The sequence below is a fragment of the Lemur catta genome, chromosome 2 (assembly GCF_020740605.2).
Source record: "Lemur catta isolate mLemCat1 chromosome 2, mLemCat1.pri, whole genome shotgun sequence".
Classification (NCBI taxonomy): domain Eukaryota; kingdom Metazoa; phylum Chordata; class Mammalia; order Primates; family Lemuridae; genus Lemur; species Lemur catta.
Genome location: NC_059129.1, coordinates 21,731,785 through 21,752,447, shown reverse-complemented (window position 1 = coordinate 21,752,447; position 20,663 = coordinate 21,731,785). Strand labels below are relative to the sequence as shown.

At 44.1% G+C, this 20,663-nt stretch overlaps 1 protein-coding gene across 1 annotated transcript in view; it reads right to left on the bottom strand.

Moving 5' to 3' along the window:
- SDK1 (sidekick cell adhesion molecule 1) overlaps window positions 1-20,663 on the bottom strand; it is an 858,579-nt gene that overhangs the window by 189,254 nt on the left and 648,662 nt on the right. Inside the window, 3 exon segments of the mRNA XM_045541236.1 lie at window positions 751-932; window positions 5,550-5,690; window positions 6,635-6,782. Coding sequence (XP_045397192.1) covers window positions 751-932; window positions 5,550-5,690; window positions 6,635-6,782 — 471 coding nt within the window.

The window sequence follows — 20,663 nt, the reverse complement described above, 5'->3', positions numbered from 1 at the left end:
GGTCTATTTATCGCTGTCGAGAGCAGTGACAATGAAACGCAGATGTGGACGCGGTGCCCGGGGCCCAGCTCCTCCCGGGGTTGAGACCTGAATCCTCCAGAAAACAGTGGAGGAATCAGATGCTGCAGAAAGCCTTAAACGACAGCCTGGTCTTAGCACATATATTTAAGACCCACTGGCCTTATGACATTCTGTCTGATCATTTTTTTTTGGGGGGGGGGGTGGGCAGGGCAGGGAGGTAGGGAGAGTTTTTATTCATCTAGTAAATTGTTTACTTGTGTAACTGAAAAAGACAAACAAAAGCACCAGTTATAAATTCCATTACCAATAATCACATTGTATCATTAAAAACAAAATTATGAATAACCATTCTCTTTGAAAAACACAGTATCACATAGAACTACACAACCAGATTTACTGCAAAACATACAATTATTCCACTTAGAAAAATTCAATTCCACACTTTTCAAGAATAGGTGTACTAGTTGAAGGATGTATCTGGATACTTCCTGCCCTTACTAGCCGAAGAAAGCAGTTGGCATATTATTAATATTTGTTTCCCTTACACGGTATTGCTTTAGTTTAGGGAGAGGTGGAGAGATTAAATTAAACATGTGGTGGATTTTCTTCTGAATGCTCCTAGAGGATTGAATTCTCTATTTGTATTTCTAACATATTCCAATGAAACTTCGCAAACCCTGCTCCCCAACAAAGACTCCACAACCTCATGGATCTGGAGAGCAGGCTTACCTCCTTGTAAGGTATACTCGGTCACTGCCCTGCTAAAGACGCCCAGGCCAGCCCCGTTGTAGGCTGCCACCTGTATTTCATACTGTGTCCAGATAATCAGGTCTGTCACCAGGCAGTAGTTCACCTCCGGGCTGGTGATGTTCCTCTGCTGATACTCTCCAGGTAGGCCGGCCAGGCGGTACCTGCCCCAGAAAGGAAGCCCGAGACAGAGGAGAATTAACTGGAACAAGGAACTGAGTTTACCTGCGGTTAGTCTGCAGGGTTAGGGGAAAATGGAAGCACATAAACCAGAGCAGAGCTGAGAGGTCAGCCCCAGATAACACCATTTTCTAATCCAACGATTTTAAAAAGTATAATCTAATCTCACAGTGATTGTAAGCTCTGGGCAAAATAGAACTAACATTTCAACTACGATACAGTTAAGAAAAAATTATAGCTTTTTAAGTGTGACTTGTCTAGGAAATACAGTGACTTAGTACCAAAAAATCCAGATACGATTTCCACTGGGGAGTTGCTATAAATCAGTTTGAGAAATACTTTCCTCTCATGACTCTGAAACGTGGGGAGAAATAGAGAAGCAGGCAGCACGTGGCCTCTTGGTCTCTGTGGCCTGAGTGCCCGGCGCTGTTTCCATTTAGGAATCAGAGATTTGTCCAAATATATCCCAGAACTAGGATAAGTGGCTTTGAAAAGGTGTTAAAACTTCTAAAATACTAGTCCAATGCTAAGTATGACAAATTGCTTTTTAGGGGACCTCTGTGAGTGCTTGGGTAGCATGCTCTTTAGTGCACTAAAGGCAGAAATGTAAAGTTGTGTTTATTAAAACAGTGACACGCACAACTCTGGACTTAGAAAATGTATAAATTGGCAAATTGCTATTTGTACTATGAAAGGACTTTTATAGCACTATTTTGATTAGCAAATGTTTTTCTGTAATTCAGTTTATAGAAGTTAATGCACTGAACTGACTTCAGTTAATTTACTGAGCTTTTCTGGATCAGTCCCCGTGGGTAAGGCCAAGGACACAGACAGTAAGAGCAACTGCCTAGTCATCCTACAGCTTCCCAAAGCATCTAATTTCTATCCCAGCCATGGTCTTGTCTCAGGAAAATGTGGCTTTGTATGCTAAGTAGAAAGGGGGGAAGATTGACAGCGATCCAAAGCCAGAGTGGCAGCACTGTATCCCTTAACCTTCCACCGCGTGGAGACCTTCCAGTTCCTCCACGAGGCTGAGCTTTGAACCCTGTGGATGGACAGATGCCATGTCAGTTACCTGCACATCCCACAGGGCAAGAAGGGGAAGGATAAGTGCACATGGGCCAGGGCATGGGTAAGGCTGGCATTATCAGAAAACAGCAAAACCCCAGAAACTCAGGCCCCTCAATATAAAACAACTTTCCAAAGAGAATGATGGCTGCAAATGCAATAAGGAAATAGAGAAATGGCAGCCAAAGGTTCTTCACAAAAATCAGGATTTTTCTGAGAGTCTTCCTTCGGCTCCTCTTATTACAGATCATTTGCGCTTGGTACGGCCTGTTTGATGGGAAACACAAATGATCAAGGGAGGACAGCACTTGAATACCAAGAAGGACCAGGCCTCCCCCTGCCTCTTGCCTGAAAGGAGCGAGCTGCCCCTCTGCTTGCCCTGTGGGTGGCGCAGGGGAAGGAGAGTGTTAGTCTGTGATGGGCAGAAATGAAAGTTACCAGACCCCGTTTCTGCTTCATATTCTGATCCCTACAGAAGGGGCATCCCTTCACTGAACTCCCTGCACCAAGCAAGTGCAGGTGCAAACCTCAGTGCTGTTCACTTCCCTTATATAGCACGATGGCTCTTAAGGCGGCAGGCCACAAAGAGACAGCTTGGCATGGATTAACCCAGGTAATAGGTATTTCTATTTAAATTCAACATCTACAAAAGATGAACTTTTAAAATAAATGGCACTGAGACATTTAGATAGCCATTTGGAAAAAGGTAAAAGTTGGCTCTAAACCCACACCATACGACAGAGTCATCGGGCATATGAATGCTACCAAGGACCCTCTATAATCAATATGGTGTGATAAGCACAGCCTCTTAAGAAGGGCTATCACTACACAATACACGTTCCAGGGGAGAGCAAAGGAATTAGCATCAGAAGATTGAGGTTGAGGTCCCTGCTCAGCCATTTAAAAGCTGGAGGGTCTCAGGCAAATTTTAAATTCTCTGAGGCTTAGTTTCTACCTCTCTAAAATGGAAATTATAATAGCATTTCATACGGTTGTTACAAGAATCAAATGAAACAATGGATGTGAAAGAGATGTGAAAGTATAAAGCACCCCCTAAATTTTTTTGTTTCCCGAAAATGCCACTCTTCTACTAAGAAGTATGTAAGAGACAACTCTGAGCCGTAAGAAAACTAGGGCTGCGTGAGCCACCCACCTTCTCCCAGGCCACCCTTTATACCATACTGAAAAACAAACTGCAGAATTCACATCTTAAAAATAGGCTGTGCTCCCTTCCAGAACGGGCATGTTGGCCATTCTGACCAGAGGGGCTCAGGGTGCTTTTGTAATATTCAAAGGATGTCCAAGAAGGTCACAATTAATAATGGAAGTGCAGGGCATCCTCCTTTTTCTGGTAGGATATGTTGCCCAGGAGACAGTCTCTGCCAGAACAAGATGATTTTTTACACGGAAACAAACAGGAGAATGTTTTTAAAGGACATAACCCCTATGCTCCTCTCCAAGAAACACCCTGCCTATTATTATAAATATTTTACTACTGCACACGCATCCTAACTACTTCTTATGGCCAGAGCCACGGGAGTGATTTATTTCCACTTGCTCTTGCATGCATTGTGCCTTGGATCTGACACAGAGACTATGCCCTGGAGGATACACACTTGCAAACAGAGAGCTGATTTGCAGACCGGAGGATTATTTGGAAATGTTTCCAAGCAAATTCATTTTGGCATGGGTCTTTAATTTCTGAAAACTTTGATATTCACAGGCCTGAGGTGGTGCACCCTCATATTAGGGCTTTCTTGATTTAAGCCCCTACAAATACAGATGTCCTCATCTCCAGCACTCAATTCTCTGACTCCATCACGGAAAATCCTTTTAACAGTAGTAATCCCACAAAATAGAGAAATGTGCAGTCCCTGATGTGGCCTCGTAACATCAGAGAGATTTTATTATTAAACTCTGTGCCCCGAGCCTGGTTCTGTGGGATGACTTTTAAAGTCCTTACTTGACAGCTTCAGCCTAAGGAAACTTTTCCTCCAAACGCTGAGAAGAGGCAGAGGCAGCTGGGAGGGCGAGCGGGCACAGGCTGGCTAGAGAGGGCAGCCAATTATTCTCATTAGTTGAAGGGTGCGCAAGAAGGGCAAGGGGCCAGCGCGGGGCGGGCGCCTCTGCCTTCAGGCAGAAGGAAGCTCTGGGCTGTCTTCTGGAGGGGGGCAGCGCAGGCAGTTAGGGTTGTCCCGGGAGCATCCACAGAGAGCGCAGCCCATGGCCCCACCCAAGGGGACAGACTCAGTGTCCTCCTCCCCTTCTTTGAAATGGGGAAGGACAGCTGGGGCAAGAGACAGAGGGGCCACGAGTACTGATTCTGGCCCTTTGTGGACCCAGATGGCCCATTCAAACCACTTCAGGCAGGTGACAATCTGGCTTAAGGAGAGTCCATACACTTGAGGAAAACCTGGGGCACAGCAGTGAACTGGTTTTGCCAGGCAAATATCACACGAACACAGAGAAACATGTATGAACTGACGAACGGATGGTTATACACACCTTTCCTGGGAATGAGTTGTCCTTCACATACAAAGACAATGGAGTTAAAGAAGCAACACTGTCACAGTTTCTTACATTTATCTAAGAAATTAAATTTATCCACTTAAGACCTTTGTTAACCAAGTATTTACTGGTCACACACTCAGAATGAACTCAAGGCAGGTATCTGGAGGGAGGGAAGGACAGATACCTACAGTTCTTGTTCCAGTAAGGCTGATAAAATTAACAAATATATCCACAGCAGTGCAGTCTATGAGAAGAGATTTAATAATTATCCTTTAATACTGCTTTACTTTTTCTTTTTACTTATGACAACAAACCACGGCAATTACCACTTTCAGTGCAATTTTTAAATTAGCAGTGGTTTTGGCAAGGGAAGTTTCTTCTCGAGAACACAGCCAGTTCTGACATAGTTCTTGCCATGGTTTTGGAACCGAACCGTCCCTTACAAGGCAGAGATAGCAAACTGGCCGCCCTTCCGGCCTGCAGATGTGTATGTCTGGCTTGCCCTATGTTTCAAAACATACTGGTTTCATTTCCAACATCTAAAAATTGTGAGGTTGCATGTAAAAAGCTATATTTTTGGATTTCCTGCACATACTAGAAGATCTGACAATACTGAACAACATACTAGCATCGTGCAAATTGGGTAATTAAATCAAATTAATTATTATTATTAACTTTAAATTATTATATTTGATAATGAACTCTGGTAAAAACTTAAATGGAATTAAAGAGGCTATAATGGATAGTATGTCTTCCTCCCAACCCATAATACTCCCCCCATCCTCATGCCACAGTACAACCACTGGCACCAGTTTTGTGTGCGTGCTTTCCAGCTGGGTGCACAGAGCACGTCTGCAAGGCTGCCACGTCAGCTGTCTCCACCACCCCCAGAGTCCCACCCTTGGCTTAAGTCCCTGATTGCTGTTTGGCTCCTGCAGACATAGGAGTCTGCAACCTCGGTGAAACAGACACTTGACTCTTTACAGTGACAGTCTAGAAACGGCCAGTCACAGGCCACTTGCCTGAGGATGTATCCGCGCAGCACCCCGTTGTGCTCTGTTTCCGGGGGCGGCTGCCACTGCACCATGATGGACTGATTGGTACGGCCACTGGCCACTATATTTTTCGGGGGAGCACTGGGTGGTTCTTCAGGTAACATCAACCTAAAAGTAAGAGACGGGTAGGAGAGAGATGAGTGTGTGAAACAAAGGGTGCCCATTTGCATTCTCCATCTTACTGAATCTTGAGCCTATTTACAAAAATCAAAATCGGGTGACAAGAAAAGCAAAACACAGAGCTGATCAAACTGAAAGGACGTGTGTGAAATAGTTACAACAAATCAACATAACAGAAAATCAGTTAGGCAAGCAACAAGGAAGCCATAGGAGGTGTCTGAATAACCCACAGGCCCCATCTCTTTAAAAAGATTACAAGCCTGAGACCATCAGCTCATAGGCCCACAGTCTGAGATTCCTCCCAAACTGTTTTATTCAGCTCTTTCAATATTTCTCATATCAAACTCCCACATTTTGAAAAAAGTCATTTAGAGCTCAGCTATGCTAAAACTCAAGGCCACTGAAAGCTCAGGGTGGTTGCGGAGGGCGTGCTGAAATCTGATGAAGCCATTTCCCCATGTCACACCTGAATGACCCTCAAAAGCAGCCCCCCCGGGATGGGACGGATGAGCGTGAAGACCACTCAGGAACACAACACCTTCGAGGAAACACTGGGGCCATTCAGCTTCCCTTGCGACACCTTGCTAGGTGTTTACTTGTCAAGCCAGTGGCATCGGCTTCCACCCTGCTGGCAGTCAGGGTAAATAAAGGACATGGACAACACGTGAGCCCCTAATTTCCTTGATACGGAGGGCTGTGCTATCAGGAACGATTTATGCAGGCACAGCCAGAGAACCACAGGAGAAATCCAAGAAACTTGCCTCACAGCAATTAAGAAAAACCCAGGTAATCCAACGTACGACTGTGCTTTCCCTCTCTGTGACAGTCTTTTCTGCTCACGCTTTTGCCAGTATCCCTAAGGGATGCAAGTTGGTTACTTTCAAGCCCAAGCTGTTCCTCGAGCCCACACGGAGGGACGGGCACTCACGCACCTGCTCGTCTCTGCGCTGTACTGGCCCTTGCCCACTTGATTCACTGCGCACACCCTGAATTGATAGGTGCGAGCCGGAGTCAGGCCACTCACGGTGACGCCTGTCATCTCAGGGCCAACGTTTGACAGATGCACTTTCCACGGTGAGTCTAAGGGAATGAGCAAAACAAGTTCAAACTCACATAAGTACATGTCTGAATAATAACAAGTGAATGCAAATGCATTCCCATAAATTAGCTCATTTACTTACCAAGACAGCTCCAGGAGAGGGAGTGGTTATCCCCATTTAATGGCTGTGGAAACTGAGGCTCACAGTCTCACGGCCAGTAACTAGTGAGCCTGGCATGAAATGTGGGGTTTCCTGCCCCAGATCTAGTGGCATCCTAGTGGCATCCGCTTAGCCCCATGCTGCCATCAACAAGTACAGGGATTTTTTTCTTTAACATGCATATGGTGGCGGTTTAAAAGGAACCAAAATGTTCCTAATTCCTGTGTTCAATATGTAATGGGAGAAAGTTCTCTGTCGGCTCACATGGGTAGGCAGATTGCAGATTTGTCTCCCAGAAAAGGATGCCGCACATGTCACTGAATGATAAATAAAAACTATATTCATTAACATTTTAATAAAAGAGGAAATGAGCATGATAAAGACAGATGGGCTGTGTATTTTGCAGCCCATCTGCGTGGCAGCCCATTACACCACCACACCCCTGAGTGGCTTTGGCTGGAGAGAAATGTAATGAAATTCGCAGCTAGTTTAGGATATCTTTCCACACAGCTTTCCGGCAGGTGTGCAAGAGCGACTCCGCCAGCCAAATGGGCTCTCGCCTGCAAGGCTTCAGAAGGTTCTACTGGGGATCCTACACCTTTGCGTGATTTTTGCAGTTTCAACATGCTTTTCAGCCCAATCATTTTGTAGAGTGATGCCCTGGAATGAACAGGACCTGGCAATGGCTTCGAGCATCCGCTGTCAGCTCCCATTCTGAATTGCGACGATGCCTGGGACTGAATTTTCAAGTTATTAGTGAAATAAAACACGGTGGGGCAGGGGGGAGATGATTCTTGTGGAAATTAAACTGTCTTTCTCATTCATCTGAAGTGGTGCTCAAAATCCCTTTCACTCACATTGGAGGTGGTCAAAAAGAAGTGACACATGATTTCCACTGTGGTGTTGGGCTGTGCTCAGATTGCAGACAATACCAGCTGCATGTAAACCCACACATAAAACCACAGCCATTTCTCCAAAAACCTAAAGGTCGAACCGTGGGGATTCACAAGTCTGTGCCTGGCAGCTCACCAGAAATGCACTCTGGCTCCTTACAGGTCACCAAGCAGTACACCCAAACCGCTCCAAAATGAAAATGAGACTCTCAAAGGCAACTTCTGTTGACTCACACAGAGATGTCTATCACTAATTCAGAGTTTGTTAGCCGGATTCCGTAACACAAAGTTAAGCTGCTCTGAAACATGATGCCAGTTGGCCATGAAGATTGAATCTTTTTAATTATTTCAAATAAAGCTGTTTCCAAAAATGGCTTTGTGGGAATGCAGTCTTCACCACCAGCTGGGCATTTCAGTGTTCTTGGCTTTTGATTTTCAGTGACATGGATAACTGACAGCTGATGAAGATCCCGCTCTCTGTATGTTTCCTTTAAAAACACAATGGGTACCTCCCTAATCACCTATGGAAAAACTCATGCCAGCTTCTCTTTTCACTCTGGGAGTCTGAGACCCTCCTGTTAGCATTAAGCAGTTTGTGGGGAGCTGGTTTTCTAAGGAGTCTCACTTACAGAAAAGAGCTATTTGCTAACACAGACGATGAAAGAGACTCCCTAACATCAGCGTAGCTAGACTCGGTTGGTAGGAAGCAAGGCCTCTTGTGCCAAGTCAAGCTTCCGTGGAAATGCAGTTTTCATTCTGAAGACAACTGATACATAGTAGAAAAAAGCATGGAGACCACAGTTGACTATGAGCTCGTCCACTTAACAGCTGTTCGATTTTTCTAGCTTCTTTTGTCAAAATGGGGGACAAACCAAAACCACAATGATGTACTGTCCCACACCCATCAGGATGGCTGTTATCAAAGAAACCAAACAAACAGAAGATAACAGGTGTTGGTGAGGATGTGCAGAAACTGGAACCCTTGTGCACAGTTAGTAAGAATGTAAAATGGTGCACCCACTACAGAAGACAGTATGGCGGCTCCTCAAAAAATTAAAATAGAATTACCATATCATTCAGCAATCCCACTTCTGGGTACATACCCAAAGGAACTGAAAGCAGAGTTTCAAAGAGATATTTGCACACCTGTGCCCACAGCAGCATTAGTCATAATAGCCAAGGGATGGAAGCAACCTAGTGTCTCCCAGTGGATGAGTGGATAAACCAAATGTGGTCTATCCACACAGTGGCTACTATTCAGCTTTTTAAAAGAAAGAAATTCTGACACATGCCACAACATAGGTGAACCTCAAGGACATGATGCTCAATGAAATAAACAAGTAATAGAGAGACAAATATTGTACGATTTCCCTTATGTGACGTATCTAGAGTAGTCAAATTCATGGAGATGGAAAGCAGAAGGGGCTGGGGGTGGGGAATGGAGTTACTGTTTAGTGGTGCAGAGTTTCGTTCTGCAACAGGAAGAGTTCTAGGGAGGGGGGTGGTGATGACTGCACAAGGATGTGAATGTGCTTAACGCTACCCAGCTGCACAGTTAAAAATGGTGACGATGGTAAATTTTGTTATGTGTAATTTATTATAATTGAAAATTAAAACATGTGAACTAAAATAAAATCTTAAGTCCCCCAGCTGATTGAATGGACTTCCTCTTGGCCAAGAGGACCCCAGAAATACCCTAAAGCTCAGTTGCTGGCCATGAGAAGGGAGGTCAGACATTTGGAGATGTCCTTTGTAACTCATTAACAGGCCTAAGGGTATACAGGAGACAAAGCTTAAACTACAACTGCAGGCCATCAATTTACTGAACAGATCGCTGGAGTTTCAGTAAATGTCCGGTGGTTTGTCTCTGATTAACAGACATCCTTATCTTAAGTTAAAACATTCCAAGCCTTTAGACATAGCTTCATTTCTTTAACCAACTGCAAATCAAAGAATATTTAAGCCTGCCTATAACCATAAGGCCCTGCTTAGAGATGTCCCGCCTTTTATGGCCAAACCAATCTATACTCTCCTCGTATTGACTTACGGTCTTACATGTAATTCCTGTCCCCATGAATGTATAAAAGCAAACTGTAACCCAGCTACCATGGACACATTTTCTCAGGACTTCTTGAGGCCATGTGCTCTGGGCCAGTCACACACATTCACTCAGAATAAACCTCTTTGTATTATTTTACAGAGTTTGGGTCTTTTTCCATTAGCAAACAAATGATGAAAAGATGGGGTGGGGGAATAACATCTAACTCCCATCAAACTGGCACTGACTGATCAACACTAAGGTGCTCACACAGTAGTAATATTCATTGGGGGTAGGGGGCTTGAGGGTGGGTAAACTCACAACTAATGGACGTGGTGAGCATTGTAGGGGGGGAAAGAGCATGTCTCAAATCATGGTTGGGATGTGGCAAAGTCATAACATGTAACCAAAATGTTTGTACCCCCATAATTTCCTGAGATTAAAAAAAAGAAAAAAAGAAAATAAAAGATGGGGTGGGGGAATAACATGTAACTCCCAAGACTGCCTGGGTATGAAATGAGGTAATGGATGCTGGAAGTGTCGAGCCAGCAGGAAGCCTGGCCAGGTAGACACTTGGCTGCATTTGTGCCGGGTGCTCCCACTCCCGCTAGATCCATGCAGCACCTTCTACACTCGGCTCTGCCCCCTGGCGGGGGGGGGGTGGTCCTGCCCTGTGGCCTCCACTGGGAGATCAGGAGGAGACGAAGTCAGGGCTCTTCCTTCCTCACTGAGAGGTTGCCTGGGACTATCTGCGTCCTTCACCCAAAGGTTCCTGCTCTTCTCAAGGTGGCAGCTCTATACAATCTCTCTTTCAGGGGTTCTGCTACTGTCCTGGTCTCTTTGACCTAAGGGTAGAAAGAGCTCTGAGGCTACCAGCCCCAGGTCACAGGTCATTGTGGTTCCCCTCCACCCACACCCCTGTAAACACTCCCTTTCTACAACTTCCTCATTGATTATTCTAAGTCAAGAGTGTCACCTGTTTCCTACGGGAACTCTGACCCATACAGTGCTCAGTAAAACTCTTCTTCCACCTCTTCCCCCTTTAGGTTTCACAGCGTCTGTAAGAGAACAACTCACCTGCTCGGTCAGATATAGAGAGAATGACAGTCATTTCAGAAAGAGACAAAGTCAAAAGGACAGTTGTGACCAGTTGACTAAAGCGGTTAATCAGATGAGGAAAGGGCAGAGAGAGCCTTGGGAAGCTGCCTTCCTGCCCCAGCCCCCTCCAGCCTCAGCCCGGTGTTCATTCCAGTGCAAACAGCTCTTGAAAGTCCATAACCCCAGTCGCAGAGTCTGCTGCCCAGTTTGATTTGACAATAGGGCCTATTAATCTCCTCTGGACCTCCGGGCTCTGCTCAGTCCTCCTGTTGCAACTATAGAATTCTTTATTTATCCTTTTTCCTCTCCTACTAGAAGATAAAAGATCTGGCAGGAAGAGAGATTAAACTGAAAACTAATACAAATGAACCTGATCCATCTCATGGGCATTCTGATTTGTACCAAAAAAAAATAAACAAATAAAATAAAAGTGGTTTGGGAAGGATTTGCTTGTTCACAAGCCTCAGAATTGCAAGCTTGCTGAGAACTGTTAAAATTTAAATAGCAAATCTGTTCCTGACAATCAATAAGCAAGATACCTTTAAAAGATCCTTCCCCCAGCCAGTCTTCACAAAAGAGTGCCACAGGATGCTCGTCTTGGGGGATGGAATGTAGAAAACCCTTTGATAAAGGAAACATCCCATAAAGATTTCAATACCTTTTTTCTTCTCCTTTAGGGAATCTCTGATCTAGAAGACTGAGGAATTTTAGAATTCCCCAGTTGGGCTACTAACAACCTCTGTCATACAGAGGGGCATCACTACTCTTTCTTAGTGTCAAGGCCCAGAATCCACGAGGACTTAATCACTCCTCCACTCTATCCGTTGGTTAAAAAGCTGGTGGTTTGCAAGCTCTGAAAATGTACTGGATGCTTTGTCCAATAAAAAAGATCACTGCCATTTTCTCAATTAAAGGTGCCTGGGGAAGGAAAATGTTTTATGAAGGCAAAATTCTTAATTGCAAAAGGATCATTATTATTATTAACACCTAACATTTGTATAGCAGTTTGCAGTCTGGAAGTGCTTTTACATCTGTAACCACAGAAACCCTCTTTGGGAAGAGGTGTTATCACACCTCTTTACACTTGAGGAAACCAAGACTCATGGAAATTTAAATGACTTTTCCCAATTTACAGGTGGTCACCACCTGGACTCACAGATCAGCAAAGGTGGAGCTGCTAGGCCTCCTGTGCCTTCTTGGGTTGGACAGTAGGAAGTGCCTAGCAATACCCAGGAAGTAGTCACACACACACACACACACACACACACACACACACACACACACACACACACACACTTTTCAAGAAAACAAACACACAAAACCAGAAACTGAATGCAAATCAAATCCAGTCTCCAAGCAATAAAGAAGATGTAGGAACCAATTAAACAACTCCATGGTTCAAATCCAGGACATGGGACATTCTGTAGGACAGATGGCATGGCCTCGGCCCAGGCAAGAGGAGGGAGCGGTGGGGAAGACAGGTGGGAGTTTTTGTTGATTAAGAGACATGAAGATACAAACCAACCAATACAAGGAATGTGAAAGGATGGCCTTGCTAATAGATTAACAGAAAAAAAGAGAAAACTCTCAATACATAATTGCCCCTTTGAATGGAAAGATCACAGCACAACTGCCCCTTTGTTTGATTAACCACCAGTGGCTCAACTAGTTGTCTTTAAGATTAACCACCTGCTTCTATGAGTTTGTTTTCACAGCACTTGTAAAGAACTGAGTAGATAGAACGTGATGCTTTCCCAGCTCTCCCCAGATCACATTCCAAGGACTCTGATAAGCCAGCCTCACAGAGAAGAAAAAAAAGGGGGGGGGGGAACAGATGCAGCTGTTTCTGCTGGCAGCTGGCAGCAGTAACTTTTTCTTTCTCCTTATCCCCATAAAAACCCCAAACCCCATATGCTTCCCTCCCTTTGGTAAGTAAAATAAACATTCTTCCTTTAAAACTATTCTAATCTTTGTGTCGAGAATTATCTCTCATCCTGAGCTACAAGTTCCCACCCTAGCAGGATGGGCCTTGTTTGGGTCCTGATTCAAGTAAATCAAGTGTAAAAGGACATTTTCGTAGACAATTGGGGAAATTTAGATATGGGCCCAATATTGGGTGGTATTAAGGATTACCACTGATTTTCTTAGGCGTGATGTCCTTTTGTTGAGCTGCTTACTGACCACTTACAGATGAATGACATAAATTTTGGGATTTCCTTTAAAATACTCTAGCAAAAAAAAAAAAACAGTGGAGAATAGATGAAACAAATATGGTAAAAATGTTACTGGTTGTTGAAGCCATACTTTTGTGTCTATTTAGTATTAATAACAATAAAAAGGTTTTAGAAGGTGACCGTTTTGCTACAACATTGCTAGCTCTGAGCATTTCTGTCTCAATTGTCCATTTGATAGGGAAAAAATGTGATTTCATGGATGCTTTACCTTGTATTTTTTATATGAATGAGGCTGAACGTGCTTTCATTGAAACAAGCACACTTCCCCTAGGTTACAGGGTTAAGTGGGAGAATTAAAGCACGAATGTAGTATTGTCCTAATTCTAATTCTACTGCTGTTTTGACTCAAGGTCTCTCCACCTGATATTAACACTCCTTGGTAGAATCTCCCCAGTAAGCTTAATTGTGCTTTTCTATGTCTTGTGGCTGTGTAGGATTTAACGCTAGGAAGTCAAGGGCTAGGTCACAGGCATGATCAGGAAGCTGAGCTCTTCTCTTGGAGCAATGCCTACGGGGCCCCAGTGATGAGGAGGCTTCACACTAGTCCACCACAACAGGCTGTCTTTCTGGACACTGAATCCACATACACTGCGTTTCCTAGGATGACACTGCACACTCAACACAGGTGCTGCTGACAGGCTAACCCCAGGCACAAATTAAGTTAAATTTTCCAATGTTTAAAAGGCCTATCAAGCATCTGCAGCTATAAGTCCTACTGATAGTGTACCCCCTTGATGTGATGTGGTGAGAAGGGCGCTCTGCCTCCCTCTTTGGTCTTCACCCCCAAACCCCACAACCCCAGCCTAACTGAGAAAACCAACAGACGAATCCCAGTTGAGCACCAGTCCACAGAATATTTGGCCAGTCCTTGTCACAACTGCCAAGGTCATCAAAAGCAAGGAAAGTCCAAGAAACTGAGGAGCCTAAGGAGACGAGAGGATAAATGACACGTGGGATCCTGGATGGGATCCTAGAACAGAAACAAAAGATATTAGGGGAAGACTGAGGACATCTGAAGAAAGTGTGAACTTCAGTTAATAATAAAGTGTCCATATGGGCTCATTAGCTGTGGCAAAAGCACCGTGCTCACATAACAGGAGGAACTGGGTGTGGGGTGTATCTTCACAATAATCTGTAAACCTAAAATTGTTCTAAAATAAAAGGTACAGTAAGAAACAGGAAAAGCCCATCAGTCAACGGCTTGGTCAGAGCCAGGCAGGAGAGGAGCGCACTATGAAGCACTGAGTGGATGCTGCACTAGAAGATTCCGTGTGTTTTGCAAGAGAAGAGCATGGGGTTGTGTGTGTGAGTCCACACATGTGTGCGAGGCAGGAGGAGGCCACACGCTGTCAGGGTGCTGGGGTCAAAGCCTCTGCGGTTCCCCTTGAGACTGGAGCTCTGGAGGACGGGGTGGTTCAGAGAGGCTCACATGGAACCCCTCATTGTTTGGGGGCCTGATGCCCTTGTGGTGGAGCAGAAGCAAAGGTCTGGGACTCCACAGGCTATAACAGTAGCCACCAAATGCCCTTCTGGCTAGAGGCCCACACCAGCTCCAGAAGGAGTACCAACAGGGGCCCTGAGCTCTCTCTGTCCCTCGCTGCACTGGCCTTTCCTACAATGCCAGGAGAAGCCTGTCCAGTGTTGCGCTATCTTTCTTAACTCCCAAGGTACAGAAGCCAAATAAAACCTGGATCCACTCCTGAGAACCGTGTATCCATCTCCCGGGCCACATTTTTTTCCACCATAAAAGTAACACAAGCCAGGCGTGGTGGTACACGCCTGTAGTCCCAGCTACTATGGAGGCAAGACGGAGGATCACCGAGGCCAGGAGTTCCAGGCTGCAGTGACCTATGATTGCGCCACTGCAGTCCAGCCTGGGCAACACAGCAAGATCCTGTCTTCTTAAAAAAAAAAAAAAAGTAATACAAAATTATAAATTTTATGTAATGTATACAATGTATGTATATTTGTATATATGTATATGTTTGTGCATATATATATATATATATATACCACAAAAATTAATACAAATGCATTCAAAAATTTAGAAAATAAAGAGTATGAGAAAACATTAAACAAGCACAGGTCCAAACTGTAGTTGCCTTTGTAAAACTATTCTCATGGTTGTTCAAGTGTTTTATGTAACTATTTTCAAGTTTTTGGAGACTCCAACCTATACTTCAGTGTTCAGCTCAATGAGTTATAGAGATTAGTTGGGTGGAATGAATAACGTTTGCTTCTCTATATTAAAGTACCCTTAAATTACTGTCATCACCTGAACAGAGATACACAGTTTCAAAGCCCAGACAACAAATGATTCCAGCCTCCGCAGAGTCACACTGCTTAGGGTGAGGCTGCAGAAGGAGTTCCTGCTCCGAGCCACTCACCCGCTCCAGGCTGGGGTCAGAGAACTCAAAGACAGGCACACCCACGTCTACGGAAAAGCTTCTCCCGGTCTAGTCAAAGCTCATCTGGGCATTAAAAGAAAAGCACAGATAATAACTAGTTCTGCAAAGTTTAAATAAGATTTTTCTGTAGGATTCTAGTTTTTAAAAACTATTAAAAGAATGTAAGGAATACAATTTTAGCAGCACTATAGAATTGCACGCTTGGGCTGGTAAACACAATGTGTGTGGAACAGACACAGCAAGAGCACTGTGGGGTCCTCTGGACGAATGTGACCCTGTGAGGGCACGAAGCACATTCCCATGTGAGCACAAACGCAGTGTTGAAAGGATGCTGTGATACAGACGTGCTCATGGTAACCTTGGGAGGTAAGACCGAGGCCCTGGGACGGATAGGCTATGCACCTTTAGGGGTCCCTGGGAAAGAAAGGCTCAGACCAGAGACTTCATAGAACAGGGAGAAGGTGGTGTAGGAAAAAACACACCAAAGAGCACACAATTAAAGTACAGTTTGATATCTTTCACTTTGGGAAGGCTTTCTGTGTTGTGTATGTCTTTAGAGAAACAGTTAAGTCTGCAGGGTTAGGGTTAAAATGCACCAAGTTTTGCCTTAAAAGTCAAGAACTGAAGAGCTGAGATATTTAGGAAATACATGGAATCTCTAGCTAAGGGAAATGGCCAAAGTGATCCCAGGAATTGGCTTTGGGGCCTCAAGCTGTTCATATCCAAGGGACTGTGGCCTCTGGAGCTGCCAAGGCACTGAAGGTGCCCACCAGAGGCCTGGGCCCGCAAGGAGACACTTGCTCCCTGGAAGGGTGTGGGCTGACTCCAGAGAAGTGGAAGGAGGTTGGAAATTGAGATCGGACAATTCCAGAAGCTTAGATTCGCAGCGGTGAACCCCTGCAGCAGGCTGGAGCCCGTCTCCCCTGGGCTGGCTGCCTACAGAGTGGAGCAGGTGGCCGCCCTGGAAGGGAGCTGGCCCAGCCTCAGGAAAGCTACAGGGCCACTCTGTATCCTGCACTGAGCTGTCACAATAGGTATACCTGTGTAGGAGAGTACATCAGTCTGCGGGACAGGCTTAGGAAGAGCCTTCCAAATGGTGAGGACCAACAGAGGATGTGGAGCCCATGCTGGGCTCCCACCCCCTCCCCATCTAACAGGGAGTGAAGCCTGAAGCCCTCCACCTCAGCCCCTCTCTGGTCCCCAGCACAGCCTCTCTCCATAAACACCTGTGACAGGCACCATCTCCCTGGATGCATTTTAAAACGGGAGCACATGCTATGAATGTGAGGCTCCATATGCAAAATTCCAAAGAAAAATGAGCTAAAACATAAAATACTCCCTAACAAGTCCAGGACTATTAGAAAATGCCTATGTGAGACATGTTTCAAAGACAGCATTAAAATGATTCGGAGCATAAAGAACAAAGTCTCTTTGCCATTTTGGCAAGCAACGCAGCACAAAGCCCATCAGTTTTTAAGTACATAATAGCAACCAGGGATGAAGATGTTTAACATATTGTGCGGTGACAGTCGGAGCGGCTTTCATGGGGAGCAGAGTGCAAGAGGGCTGACGGCTCCACACATGAAAAGACACCTGTGGCAGGAGAAAGAACCGAGGCTCGCAGCTTAGGAATTCTCTTTGTGAAGAAAGCACTCCTCCCCCGAGAGGCACGGGGCCTTGCAGAATGTTCTCCAAAAGCTAGTCTTACACCAGCAGCTGACATAACCAGCTGTGCTGGAGAAAGCAGTGATGGGTGCATACAAAAAGCAGCAGAACACTGTGAGTACTGGAATGTTCCATGCTGGAGGAGAGACAGATGGCCCAGAGGATATTGTATTCGGGACCTCAAAACATAGTCTCAGTCTCAGCATGTTCCACCCAAACTAACTGATGCTCTGTCCAGACCACTGCTCCTCCGCGGGCTCCTGCTTTGCAGGGACAGGCCCGAGGTCCCCAGCCATCTGGCCTCTCCTTCCCAGGGAAACCCCATCAGCAATTCAGGAATGACAGCCTTCCCGCACCAGGCCACGGCCCCTACTCTCTCCCACTCCCTGAACCTCATGCAACAGCTTCCTGTAGGCCACTTGCACATTAATCTTGCTAAAAACTTGTCTTCACACAACATTCCCTTGCTCGTGGCTTTGCGTGGCTCTCTGGTGTGTAAGACTGTGGTCCGGCATCGTCCGGCCTCTGCGCTCCTCGCAGGCCTCCCTTTTCAGTGTGGAGCGACAGGCACCAGGCTGCTAGCAGCAGTCCCTCATGGTGGAGGGAGATAAGAAACTCTTCCTTTATACATCTTGTACTATTTCTCTAGCTTCAGTGACCACGTATTACTTGTTAAAAATACATTATTATATAGAAAATGGGTTTTATTTAAAGCAATCCATTCCAGCCTCCAGCTTCTCCTGCCCAAAGAGCCTTCTGCTCCTACTAATCCACTTGCCTGGGAACTTTCCTCCCACCCATTTTGCTGCCTTGCATTCAAGCCTCTGGAGTCCTTGGCCACCACCCTCCCCACCCCTCCTCCTCTCCCAGCACCAGTGCATCTGAACCCTGCGCATCCCAACATTCCATTCCAGGCCCATCTCTGAGGACAGTGACTACTCCCACCCACAGGGACCCCCCCCCCTTCGTTGAGGGTCCCCATTCTCAGTGCCACTTCGCTGGCAATTGAGCGTGGCCCCACTTATGCCCCTCTTGGCTCTGGATTTGTTATTTACTTCTCTGTGTGTTTTTCTCTGCCTCTCAGATTCACCTTACATCTTCCAGGTATCTCCCTGTGTCTCAGCTCTGTCAGACAGGAGCGGCTACATCATTTGCAGATTGGCCTGAAGTTGCTGTGCTCTGTACCCCAAGTCAATGTGGAGGAAAAAAACAAAGGTGAAGAGGTTGATAGCTCCAGTTTCACATGAGCCTGCACTTAAAGTATGTTCACATGACACATGCATATGTGTTTATATGTTTGTATGCATGTGTATGGAAAGAGCTTTTGCCTACTTTTTAAGAGAGCTTAAAGATCTTCTAAAGAGAAAATATGTATAAAATTGCATGATAAAATGAAAACAAATATAAATATAAATAAATCCAAAATCATTAATGAGAAGAAGACAGAGCAATGTTATGAGCACCTGGGATGAATTAGGTACTTCAGTCCGGCATTCAGGTTAGCTTTGGGCTTCTGGGCAACCAAAGCAACAAGAGAAATGCATCGGATGTAGATTTTCCAAAGGAAGCTCCTGAGGTCATCAAGAGAGACAAGCACTCCCTGGCTGGCAGAGACATCTACTGCATGGAGTTATGTATGAGGGACAGTAAAAGACACAGAAGACATGGAGATGTTCTTCCGATCTGTCGTTCCTTCTAGCACATTTTTAGAAAAGGTGAAGATATGATGTTACCTCTTAATTTGTAGAAGACAGTGTTTCTTTCTGAGTTAAGGAAAAGTACATTGATTTCAAGTTTGAAGCCTGGGAACCTTGAGTTACAGATGAAGACCAAGTCCCTCAGAACGTCAGCTTTGAAACCTGTCCAGGGGGCAGAGCCTCAGGAATTCACGTCAGAGCAGGGAAGATGCAGCACATATTGAATTCTCGCTGCATAAATTGTAGGGTATGTATAAATGTAATATTTGGTTATTTTAAGAATAATTTGCTTAGAAATAAGAAATTTCCGTATATAATTTTTAAAATCCTAAGAATTAGGAATGGGAAGAACGTCTTATGTGGTAAAAAACTGCACATTCAAGTCAATATCATGTTCCTTTCCATGAAGTTGAAAAACTGGCACAACTACTCTGTGGTGACAGAAGTCAGAGAGTGCTTGCCTTTGAAGGGGGAAGACTGACTGGAAAGGACACAGGGAACTTTCTGGCATGTTGAAAATGATTTGTACTTTGAGATCTGGGCTACATGGGTATAAATATTTGTCAAAACTCACTTAAAATCTCTGCATTTTGTTGCATGCAAATTATATCTCAATAAACAATAAAATCAAAATCATATATAACAGTAAAATCCTAGTAGACATTCCATGGAGATCAGGGAAGAAACAAGAGACATTGTTGTGCCAATTATTATCCAAAATTATTCTGACCAACCCAGTAAGAGGAAAAACAAAAAGAAAACAATAAATTTTTATTATTTGGAGATTATTGTCTACCTTAAAAACCAAGAGGATCCACTGAAAAATCAATAGACTAGTAAGAGAATATGGAATGTGGCTGAATGGAAAATAAACACCTAAACATCCATAGTTTTCCTATGTTCTAATGATAACTAGTCAGAAAATGAAATGGGGGGAGAATGCTATTTATAATAGCACAAGACAAAATCTTTGGACCTTAACAAAAAATGTATACTGCCTGTGGGTACAAACCTGCAAACTTCACTGAGTAATACAAAAAAAAAAAAAAAGAGCTGAATAAATAGGGAAGCATATTCTTTTATGGATGGGAAGAATTACCAAGAAGTCAGTTCTGATAAAACTCATTATAGGTTTAATACAATTAAAAACTCAATGGGACTATTTTTGAAACTTAACAAAATAATTCCAATTTTTTTCTGGAAGAATAAATGGTGACAAGAAATAAAATTGTAAAAAGATGAGGGGACTTGCTTTATCAGGTATTAAAGTACATTTTGGAACTAAAGCAATTAAAGTACCGTAAAACTGGCAGAAAAACAGATGATGAGTCAATGGAAATAAATAAGTCCCAAACAGACTTTTGTATAAACAGGCCCCCCTTAATACATAACAAGGAAACACAAACAAATGGATTATTCAACAAATCATGTTGGAAAATGGATCATTTGAAAGAAAGAAAAAGTCATATATCAGAATACATAACACATCTAAATTCTAATAGAATTAAATATATTAAAAATTAAACCTTTAAAAACAAGGTGAAAATCTATAAAAATATTTTATGCTTAATAGTATTGAAATATCCAAACACAAAAGTAATGAAAGAAATCATGAAGGAAAATATCAATAGATTTAACTACACAAAACCAAACACTTCTGTATGTCAATAAGTAATACCCCAAAATTAAAGGTAAAAAGCAAACTGAAAAAAATACTTGTCACAAATGA